The following is a 12,280-nucleotide window of genomic DNA, read 5'->3' on the forward strand; positions in this document are numbered from 1 at the left end:
CTTTGTCCGTGTCCTCAGGTCTACCCAAGAGCAGCATTATTAGGCTCTTGAAAGTGCTATGTTCAGATCTCCTAAATCAGAAGTCTAACTTAGCCCACTATGGGGCCTTTGTGGGAGAGGGGGTGAAGTATACTGGGAAAATGCCTTTAGAGGGACAGAACTCTTCATCCTAAAAAATGTCATCCAAGGTCCCTGTTGCTACAATTCCTTTTAGCTGTTATCTCCGGAGTCTTGAAGTAAAAAACAACCAAACTTGAAATGCATCAGACACATGAATTTGGGGTCAAATCCTCCACCGGCCTCTTTAGCAACAGAGACTTGTGAAACAGGTGCTTTCCCTCTGTGCAAGTAAGTGGTGGAGTAAAGAGGGGGTGTCCCATCAGATGCGAATGGAGAGCAGTTGTGCTATAGAGAGGCAACAGGGTGAGACTGAGGGATCATTGCATGTGAATCCCTTCCCCCCCATCATCTCCTTCCCGTGAAGGAGAGCTAAAATGGCAGCTCCATAACTGCTGCAATTTGGGGTAAGAAGATCCCCTTCACATCCTGTAGGGCAGAGCAGTGCACAGCCCAGTTCTCAGGCTGTGTGGTGCTGCCCAGGATTTGGGCCTTACTGTATATTGGCTCCATAGTTATTGCCCTAACAAGCTGCAGTAGCAGCTAAAGCACATACCTCAGGCTGGTTAATAAGGTTTTGGAAGAGGGACTCATGAAGTGTTGACACGGGGATTTGTCTTACAGATTCTTCTTATTGGTGGTATTACAGTTTCAGGCAAAGTTATGTTATCAGATACTTTCACAGTCATCTGTTGTGACACATAAATAATGTAGTCATCTTAAGCCAATTGATGTTTTGAATGCCTGTACTGTACTGTGGAGGAGATATCCTACAACTTTCCTCTTACTCACTGTCTTGTCACTGCTTAGTAATTTTTTTTTTAAGGAGGCTATCAAACTGAGTACAACAAACACCAAAGATCTCACGTAGTACACACTCTCTCTCTCTTTTTTGGGGGGGGGTGGGGGGTGGGGGACTAGGTACAGGAGCAGATACTTGAAATGGTGGGGAAGGGAACAAACAAGGAAGCCCCCATGTATGCATTGTACAGTGTATATGTTTGTAGAAAGAATTTATTATTTTTATTGCAGTAGAATATAGGAGCCCCCGTCATGCATCAGGGCCATGTTGCACTAGGAATGATGTACAAACACAGAACTAAATGATGGTCTCTGTCCCAGAGAGATGGATGCTGATAGATAGACTGGGGAGCACAAAGAAACAATGAGACAATATTAATTATAATGATAGGCAGTGGACACATTGCACCAGTTGCCTATACAATATGCAGCGGTGGTGGTGGTCACTATAATCTTTGCAACTAGATATTGTGGTCTTTGCCCTCCAGTGCACAGGGAACGAGGAGGATCTCACTAATGTTAATTATTACAAAATAAGTCATTTGTAAAGATTTCAGTGGTGATAGTGATAGTGCTAATTAATTAGTGTATGTATGTATTGGGCTTTGAAGGTGTAATGTGATGTATATGTAATCACTAAATTTTACCATTGGCAGCAATAATTTTAGAAAGGACAGGTAAAAGAATGAAGGCTATTCTGTTTACCAATTTAAGAAGTTCATATGTCAGTAATCTGTGAGACTTTTCCTCAAAGATTAGTTTTGCATTCTGCTCAGGAAAGATGTAAATGAAAATGTTCTGGTAACTTGCTCAGTATTGTGTACAAACAACTACAAGGAATATGCAATTTGTCTGTCTTCATAGCCATGGAAATTGAAACCTGATAGCTAACATGAAAAGCTTTTCCTGTAGTCATTAAGTTAAGGAATCTGCTAGCATAGCAATTACCGCGGTACAACATAGTGACTTACTAAAAATTGTTTGTTTACCACAGACTGTCTAATCTCTCAGCCAGAGGAAATTTTTTTAAAAAATCCGTTGATGCAATGAATGCAGGTCAAGGACTGCATCTACAGAGCAGTGCTATTTCCACCGTAGTAAAAATGAACACCTGCAGTATGATCTCTCTAGAAATGGGAAACAGCTAGTGAATATAAGAGGCAAAATTTGTAGTTGTGTATATGAAAGTGCTGCAGATAAATGTTTTTGCTCCTCAGTAACAAAACACTTAGTTTAGTGTAACAGAAATTAATTAAAGGGTAGGAATATCTCCCTATGAATGTTAAATAATCAGTATATATTTACATTCAGGATTTTATCTAAATGATATTTATACTCCTGACTATAATCTAATCTGAATAATGGAATGCCCCTCTGCTATGCCACGTAACTCCTCTCCATATAACAAGCCTTGAAATCCACCACCCTTTCACCTAATCTTTAGTTAAAGGTTATGGAGATTATCTGTAGCTTTTTACCCTTTACATTTTTGGGGTGTTGGCTAGAGGTGCAGTGGCTGAGTCATTAAGGTGCTCAACTGCAATCCTGAAGGTTCAAGTTTCACTCAGTCTCACACTGAAAGGCCACCTCCAGTTTACCCCGCTGCAAAATGGGTACCTGCTCCTTTCAGTTAGGAAAGTCAAAGCAGTTGGATGTGATGCTGGCCCCAACACTCCCTTGTGTGTACCATTGGCTATGAAACTGATGTGCCTTATCAGCCATATGAGCCACTGGCTCCAGGAAACTTTGACTAACTGGCCCCTCTTCTCTTCTCTTTTCTGATCTTCATAGTGCAACCATCTGCACTGCTTCTTCAAGGGGTCTGGCAACACAAAGTACCTACTCAAATCTACCTGGGCACCTGTGAGCCTTATAAACTTCACTTTGAGACCAGGACCCCCTAAAATGCAGAGAGATACTGGGAAAATCCTGTTCTCACAGGAAATGTTAGTTGATTTACTTATCTCTTTAGAAATAGGGTGTGAATGTCTACTTGTGAGAATTCCTCTTCCCTTTGTCTTCTCTCCAGTCTGCCTAAAGTCATTCATTTCAATTGAATATTTTAACAAGGAACACTAGGACAGGACTGTTTTGTTCAATGGATATTTTTTGTGTATAAGCCCCCTGTTCAGATATTGGTAGTAACCAGACGTCATCATTGTTCATCAGATTATGTGAAACTACATTAATGATCTCTGTTCATTTCTTAATAGAAAAGTTTCACTGCCACAATAGTTACCATCACAGTTGGCATCTTCTATAAGAAAGAGCTAAAGATTGCATGGATGGGGTATCTAAACTTCCCTCTATTGGCGTAGCGTGGGGAACCTTGTACTGCCAGTAGCTGTGCGTTGCCTTTTCTGTGGATGAGAAAGATCAATTCAGCTTCTTTCACAAGCACTAACTTCTCTCTCCAGACCTTCCTTTCAAAATCCAAGAGGACTGTATCCCCTCATACAATAAAGTAGCTTTACCAAAACTGTTTTTTTTTAAGGTGGAAGGATAGATGGTGCTTCCTCCAAAGTCCACCTTTGTCTTAACATAGGCATGACTTAAATCCATTTCAAGTATCCTGTCTGTTTCTCTCTAGAGCCTGTTTGTTATGGTTTTTGGCTTCACGCTAGGGTACAGAGTAGCAGGGGCTGTGTTGTTTTTCTCATTATGACTGTATAGTTCTATGGCAATGGGAGTTAATCTTACTGTAGTAGAAGCAATGATATCTTGCAGACCTGATGCACTGAGATGCTTTTAATTATTCGCTCCATTCCCTTCCAGGGGCATGGCTGTACAACAGCCTTTTACCTTGTTGCTAATGTTCAGAAGCTTGTTTTTTGAGTCTGCCTTACTAAGTGGAATTTGTTGTAGAAGATCTGTAGTTTGAAAAAAATGAACTGTTCTTTGTAGTGTCTTTTATCTGAGACCTGGTTTTAAATTATACTGACCAAACCCTTATCTTATTGGAATAAAAATGAATGGTTTACCCTCCGATATAATATTCTAATGGAGTCTGAGATTTTACATGTCACAAATACAGTAATCAGTAAAGAGAGAAAAAAATCTCAAGAGGGTCCATTAGAAAGAAAAATTGATAGCCAAAAATATGTTTATATTATTCATCTACTGATTTTTGATGTATCTCAAGATGTCACTAGATAACTTAGGCTTAGATTCCTTTAGCTATTGATCTGTATTTACACATGGCTGTATGCATATTCTAAAAACTAATTGGTCCTTCCCAATTTAAAGAGAAAAAAGTATGCAAATAGAAATATTTGATAATGCATAAAGAGCTGGTCGAGAACCAGATTAAAGGACCCACAAAGTAGGCTCTAATTCCCTTTTATTTTTTCTTTTGATTGAGAAAGTGAAGTAAACACTATCAATACTAGTGCCTAATTAACACATATAGTTCCTATTGAAGTCTTTCTCTGGTGGTAATTTATATTTAAAGGTGCACTGTAAACTGTTTTTTTTCCCCCATTGAGAAGGCTGCTATGGGGAAGCAGGAAGCAACTCATTTCTACCTGTTTCTGCCTTTAATGGATGGCCCATCTGCCCTGCTAGCCAAACCCAGTGACTCTCGGAAGGATCAAGGTTGATCAAGAGGAGCATCACCCTTAATCCCACTTAGGCCAGGTCTACACTACAGACCTGCATCAGTGTAACTACATTGCTCAGGGGCGTAAAAATCCACTCCCCAAATAACATAGTTATACCCTCTTCTCTCCCCCCCCCCCCTCGACCCCCCATGTAGACAGTGCTAGGTTGACAGGAGAGCTTCTCCCATTGACATAGCTACAGCCTCTTGGGGAGGTGGAATAACTATGCTGACAGGGCTTCGTGAGGAACTGCAGGGCTTGTATGTCGCATAGTATATATACTGTTTGGATTATGCTGGAGGAATTCTCATTTATGGGACTTGTTTGTTATGATTTATATGGATGGGACTTTTGTATTAAATGAACCCCACAAGGGCTATATATACTTGGGAAGATTCTTTGGACTATTTCTGGGGTCTAAGAAGGAAGGAAACTGTTATGCCACAGGCTTCCTTACAAGGGTGGGGCTCTCTTATGACAATCCTATAGGACTAATAGTGTTCCTGGTATGTAATCAAATTGTTCCTTTTTGTGGGAGAGAAGTAAATTGCTAGTTAAATCAGAAATTATGTTGAAATACATCACTTACAACGTATTTAAAACTGAAACCTTCACTGTTTGTTTGTTTTGTTTGTTTTCAGATGAAAGTCCCTATACTAAATCTGCAAACCAGACAAAACCACCTGAAGGAGCATTGGCTGTGAGGAGACAGAGCATCCCAGGTAGACCAGCTAGTTTAAATTTTAATTGTCCTCACCCCATTTTCACAACAATACGTTACAAGTTAGAGAAGCCAAATCATTTGTTAGTTTTACCAAGCGGTTTATGGTTTATTATATGGAGAGCTCTAGTGATGCCTTACATTTTCATTATAAAAAAAAAAATAAAAAAAACCTGACTGCTTTTTTCAAGTATTATAATGCCCCCTTGGTTTGCATGGGGCACTTTAACATTCGGGTCAAGGAAGTGCTTTTTGTTGTCCTCTTGGAAAATCTGTTCAGACTGTCTCTGTAGGTGGCGTGTTGTGATCACTGCTTCTGATTGCCTAGGAATTGCATATGTCCCATATTATACCATCCCCACCTCAATTCTCTTGTCCATCTCCCCCATCGATCATGTCTTGTCTTTTAGATTGTAGCCTCTGTGGGGCAGGGACTGTGATTTTCTATGTGTTTGTACAGCCCTAGCACGATGAGGCCTCAATTGGGTTGACCCCCTAGGCACTACTGTAATATAAGTGTTACATAATAATAGTAACTGGGCCAAGTTATAACGTTTTAGAAGCTGACATTTCCCATTAGTCTTTTGTTCAGCAGAGCTTGCTTCAGGCTAACTGCTAAACTCGGTCAACATTACGTCAGCACTGTGCATACACGATGCTGGTATCTCACTCTAGCATGCCACGCAAAGCTGAACCTCCTCTGATGAGACACAGGCAAAATAAATGATGTGGCTACCCCCTCTCCCAACCACAATACCATTTGACCTCGTAGAAGATGCACAGTACTAGATACCAGATACCAGAAATTCAAGTCTCAGTTCTACTAACTAGTGTTTCTAAATCTGTGACTTCACAGCCTTTATTATTGAGCAAGGCCTGATATTCCACTAAGAGGTTCCACAAACTCAGAGCTGTAATATAACAGACCGAGTGCCACTTAGGGCAGGTCTACACTTAAAACACTGCATCAATGCAGCTGCGCCGCTGTAGCGCTTTAGTGAAGATGCTCCTACGCCAACAGGAGATCTTCTTTCATTGGCTTAGTTAATCCATCTCCCTGAAAGGCAGTAGCTATGCCAATGGGAGAAGCTCTACTGTCGACATAGCTCTGTCTACACAGGGGGTTAGGGCGGTATAATTGTGTTGTTCAGGGGGTGTGGATTGTTTACACTCCTGAGCAATATAGTTCTACCGATATAGGTCTGTAGTATAAACCTGGTCTTAGTCACACTGTCTCTGTGGTCTGTGCTGCAGTGCTGAAGGTCCAAGGTTCAAACCCTGATGATATAGTGATGGAGGAAAGCATTGCAGTTGGGCATAACAGAATTATTTTTTTTCTATCCAAAAGAACATAGGCAAACAACTCCCTTCTGCCCCCTTTCATTTAATGAAAGTCAAATTCTCAAAAGTTAGAAAGCTCCAGAATAAAGATTTCCTGTGCTGCCTTTATTCTGTGTGTATTATTATGCAATCTTTAATTACATGGTCCCATACTAGTTTTTCCAGTCCAATAAAAATCAAGATTCAGTGCTTCCTGAGGTGAATACAGATCTCTGCTGGTACCATAACTGGGTAGTATTTTACATCATGAGGCAATAAAACTCAACTTATTAAGTATCTATTTATTATATTGTATTCTTTTGGAATTTTTTTAATTGAAATTGAGAGAGGAGGAGAGAATTATTGAAGTTTAAAGTTATGTATGAAACAGTTTGTGCCACGTCCATCACAGACTTGCATTTAATATGCCTACTTTATTTGGGAGAAGAACGCACACTTATAAGGCTGTGTTCTGTGTTCCCAATATAATCCTTGTGGAAGAAGTGAGAAGAACCAGTGTCTAAAAGTCTTGTGCTTGGCAGAGATTCTTCCAGTTTCAGCCTTGAATGTGAGTAGCATTTACACCATCTCCGGTTGATGAGTGTGACGGGAGTGCTCTACTTACTGCTGCAATGGCGCCTCCTCCTGGCTGTTCTGGGGATTAGCTCCATGATGCCGACACCACTTCTGTTGCACACTGTCTCTCTCTGTCTCTCTTGGTCAACAGCTCCTCTCTCACTCCAGGAGCTGCTGCTGCCTCTTTGTTACTCAGCCTTCCAGCCAGGTCACTCAGCATTCCCCACTTCAAGCATATAATCTTTCAAAGTCTCTTCTGTTCAAGGGGCCTCCGGCAGTTCTCACACCCAGTGCCCTGACCCTGTCACTCCTCCAGTGACCCAGGCAATCTTCCAGTTCACTGCCCCACCAGTGCTACTTCCCCAGGGGCACATAGGGGAACCCAGGCCCACCCTCTACTCAGGTTCCAACCCAGGATCCCTAGAACATGCAGCCAAGCTCTGTTTAGTCCACAACCTTGCTGCTTACTCCCTGGGCTCTTCCTACTGTGTATCCCACTGGCTCTCTTCCCACCCTGCTTTCTTCAGTGTATGCCTTTCCCACAGGGCTAGGCCCCCAGGGTCCTACTATTTCCCTTGGTTCCCTCCTTTCCTCTGTACTAAACAGAGGCTGACTGCAAAATTCCTCTGGGAAGCCTTTGCTGCTACCAGATTCCTGGGTTTATACTGACTGTGCCTACTTCCTCTTCCTTCACAGGTGAGCTTCCTTGCAATTAGCTCCCCAAGCAGATTATCTCCCTCATTTGCGGCTTAATTGGCTGATTGGGCCCACCTGGCCTAATTCAACCCTCTCAGTACCACTGTGGGGGGTACACCCCATCACAATGAGCAATTAAAAAAACCTGGAAAAAGGAGGTCCTTATCTTTTGAACAAAGTACTCTTCTCCATCTGCCTATCCATTGGGAAAATAGTCTTCAAGAATCTTCGGTAGAGGAAGTCCCTTAAATTTTTCTTCGGCTTCTGTCTCTGTGTATAAGAGAGAATTTGTTCAAATCTGAAGGTGAATTGACCATTTCTGCCTTATTCGAGAGATGCCCTTGGCTCTTAAGACAAAAGCTGACAGGAGGCACAAACAAAAGGTGTAACCCTACTGGGGTGTAATGTATGTCTCAAGTTTGAATTGGTAGCCAAGCTAAGAATGGTTGCAACAATCAACCTAACTTCAATGCCTAGAAAGATACTGGAATAAATTATTAAACAGTTTTAAGATTTAGAGGATAATAGGGTTATAAGGAATAGCCAACATAGTTTTGTCAAGAGCAAATCATGTCAAACCAACGTACTTTTCTTCTTTGACAGGGTAGTGGCCTAGTGTAGCGGAGAACAATAAACATGATATATCTTGATTTTAGTAAGACTTCTGAAGCAGTTTCACATGACATTCTCTGTCTTTTTATTTTCTTAGCAAGGAAAAATCAAATCCACAGCTACAAAATGGGGAATAACTGGGTAGATATAATATTGCTGAAAAGAATGTGTGGGTTATTGTGATCAGAAATTGAATATGGGCCAACAGCGATTCTAGTTAAGAAAAGGCTAATATCATTCTGGGGTGTATTAACAGGAGTGTTGTCAGACACAGAAAGTAATTGTCCTATTGTACTTGGCACTGGTGAGAACTCAGCTGGAGTACTGTGTCCAATTTTGGGCACCAGACTTTAGGAAAGATATGTGCAAATTGGAGAGAGTTCTGTGAAAAGCAACAAAAACAATGAAATGTTTAGAAAATGTGACGTATGAGCGAAGGTTTAAAAAAATAGCATGCTTAGTCTTGAGAAAAGAAGACTAAGGGGGTACCTGATACCAGTCTTCAAATAAGTCAAGGGCTTTTATAAAGAGGATGAGGATCAATTATTCTCCATGTTCACGTGCAGTAGGACAAGAATTAGTGTGCTTAACCTACAGCCAGAGAGATTTTGGTTAGATATTAGGAAAAACTTTCTAACTATAAGGGTAGTTAAGCTCTGGGATAGACTTCCAAGGGGAGTTGTGGAATTCCCATCATTGGAAGTTTTTAAGAACAGGTTAAACACACACCTGGCAGGGATGATCTCTGTATACATGGTCCTTCCTCGGCATAGGAGACTGGACTTGATAACCTCTTGTGGTCTCTTCCAGCCCTATATTTCTAGGATTCTATAAGTTGGACTGGAGATTTGATCAAAAATTACAGAACAGTCAAGGTAAACTTAGTAAAAGTCACAGGTTTAAGGAGAAATGGAATGTAAAGTCACAGGAACGCCACTGAAAGCGATGGGGCCACATGATGGAGGGGGTAAAGTCCAGTCCTGCTGTTAGGGTGGGATGTCCTCTGGGGATCTGGTCCTGCCCATGGATGATGATTGGCCCTGAGGGGAGGTGGAGGCGCAGAACAATCCAACTCCTCACTCTCCCTGCAGCGGCAGCGCCTGTCTCAAAGGGCTGGCCCAGCTCCTGTCTCCAGCCCACTGGCTCTCACACAGCATGCATGTGGGGCTTTCTCCCATGATCCCCCACTCCTTTCCTGGCTCAGGTGCTGCTGGATCACCTGCCCTGAGCTTTTGTGACAGCAAACATGGTCAGCCTGTGGCTCGCATGACCCTTACACCTCTGCAGCCTGTGAAATCCCAGACACAAGGAAAAGTTGTGGACAAACTGTAAAGTCACTGTATCCATGACATTTTTATCAACGTGACAAACCTGCAGCCCAAACCAGGCATTTCATGAAATAAATGCCCTGTGTTTAATTCCATTTTATCACCAAAAGCAGGGAATGGATTAAACATCTCTTTGGAATAGAGCTTGTTTTAGATACACAGTGGATGCATTATTCATATGATGAGGGTATTTGTCAATTTTATCATGTCTTTGGATGACCCAAAAACAAATGACTGATTCTTTCATTGGGATTTATCGAATTTCTCAAAGTAATGATAGTTAATTAAAGTGATGTGTAGTAGTATTATACCCAAATTGCATTTTAAAACTTAGAATTCATGCTGTGTGTGTGTATTTATTTGAATCACTGGTTAGCTCTGCAGTTTCTTTTCTGTGGTAAAATTAATCCTGAGTATGGAGGTGGTGTTGGCACTGACAAACAGGTTACAGAGTGAGAGACAGATTATTTCCTCTCATCGCAGCAAGATGCCTGCATAATTCAAATTCAGACTGGCACCTGATGTATTATGCAGCTGAATTGTAATCTGTCTGTGTACTAGATTGCAACATCCTTTGGGCAGGGACTCTGGCCCTGATTCAGGTAATGATCCCTATTCAGATCAGCACTCCAGCACCTTCATAAAGCAGTGCTGCCAGCCCCATATTTTCAAAAATCACAAGTCAGCCCCACAAAACCATGAGACTTTACAAATAATACATTTTTGTTTTTTTTTCTTATTTGCTCCTGATGTTTGATCTTTTAGTGTTCATTGTCCAGCTTTTCTCTGCAAGCAGGAGGACTAGAAATCTACTTTTTTTGACTGAAAGCTGAGTTTCTCATCCTCTCTCATTTCTGCAGGAGATGGGAATTAAGAAAAACACCAAATATTGGGAGAGTAGTGATAAAATTGCAAGAGTGGGCAAAAGAGGCCCAATGAAGTCAATAGGATTTAAGCACATACCTAAAGTTAAGCATGTGCTTAAATGGTGTCTGGAAAGGGATGGACTCAAGCAAGTTCTGCAGTGCTTTCCTGAATAATAATGTATGTCTCCTTATCTGTTTGAGTAGCACAGAGGAGCAAAATAATCATTGTAAAATAAGGATTATATTTCTTTGAAAACCTATTAAGCCAAATGTGTTTAGCATGGCAGATTGTTCGTAATTTGACGTTTCAGTGCTTGAAATGTTCACCAAAATACTGGGGAGAACTTTTGAAAACTGTAATTTTTGGCAGGTGTTGTAATTATTTGCAGCTTTACTGACTTAGAGATGGGAATTATAACCATATTGCTTTCTCTTCTCCGAGTGAAATCCTGTACACAGCACTCAGCCCGAGTAATTGGGCTGCACAGTGGGGACCCTTCCTGGGCAGGAGAAATCTCCTTTGCTTTAGGCTACAGAGCAGTAATGTAGCTGCAGTAGCTTCTGCACTGCCTGATCTACTCAGCAGCAGTTCCATGCTGTCCTCCTTAACTCACTACTGTCCTACTTCCCCAAAAAATACTGTGTTCCTGCAGAGCCTGGGTCCATGATGTGCAGGGGGTGTTGGGCATTGTCAAATCTTGCTCCCAACTGCCTTTCTGTGCCAGAATGGCATCCGGTCCACTGAATACAAGGCCTTCTGCACCCATGGTGAGATCAGGAGTTACCTTCGTAGAGCAGAAGGAGGAACAAGTGTGCAGAAGATGAGAGCAAGTACAATCTGATTCATTTTATGTAAATGAGACGACCCTATTGTGCTCCTGGCAATTGTCACAATGGACAAAGTTTGGATTTTCTTCAGCTAGGTTGTGCAGTAGCAGCTTTTTTTAGACTTGCAAAAGGTCCCAGCACATCCTTTTAATCTTTATCAAAACAAGCCGGCTTTACTTTTGGCTTCTGTTTATTTCAAACTTTACAAGCGTTCAGGTATCTGGTGTGTTCGACAAACCACGTTCACTGATACAGTATTAGCCTGGCTAATATTTTATTCTTTATAAAAGTATTAGATATTCTTCATTGGCTATCCATGCTCATGCAGACTGAGAGAAAGTTCTTCCTTCAGAAATAAGTCACAATATCAGAAATTACCTGTTCCATAGGCCTTATCGGGGAAGGAAAAATTTAGAGCATACAAGAACTTGGTGTGACCCAATCACCTCTTGGTGCCAACTGGCAGATGGCACAGGGGGTTCATAGTCTTACAGGAATCCTCTGGATCGGAAATATACATAATAGTTCACTAAAGGGTGGCATGTAAGGTCCCTACCAAGAGCCAGTAGAACACTGGTCGTCATAATCACTGCAAAATGTATATACAGATAATATTTAAGGAGTTATGTATCTATGCTGAAAATTGTGTTCTTAAGGTATGGGAGTTCTTAGAGTATAGAAGGTGTCATACCTCGGATGTGTTCCTTTCAGACAGGAGATAACAGACACTTCTCTGTTTGGTCTTGTGTGTATTGTGCATTGTATGTCTGACAATGGATGCCTGTTGGCGTACCAAGCCAGGTACCAAGGATAAGA

At 41.4% G+C, this 12,280-nt stretch overlaps 1 protein-coding gene across 9 annotated transcripts in view; it reads left to right on the top strand.

Moving 5' to 3' along the window:
* Positions 1–12,280, top strand: part of GRIP1 (glutamate receptor interacting protein 1) — a 556,578-nt gene that overhangs the window by 389,082 nt on the left and 155,216 nt on the right. For 7 of the 9 annotated variants that reach the window (XM_073327851.2, XM_073327848.2, XM_073327852.2 and 4 more), the window contains exon 2: positions 5,159–5,239. The exons of 1 other annotated variant lie outside the window; for it this stretch is intronic. In XM_073327851.2, the coding sequence (XP_073183952.1) occupies positions 5,159–5,239 (81 nt within the window). Of the gene's footprint in view, positions 1–5,158; positions 5,240–7,062; positions 7,127–12,280 lie in introns of those variants that run through there. One more of the 9 variants, XM_073327856.2, reaches the window with a different exon arrangement.

Source organism: Lepidochelys kempii, chromosome 1 (genome assembly GCF_965140285.1).
Source record: "Lepidochelys kempii isolate rLepKem1 chromosome 1, rLepKem1.hap1, whole genome shotgun sequence".
NCBI lineage: Eukaryota > Metazoa > Chordata > Testudines > Cheloniidae > Lepidochelys > Lepidochelys kempii.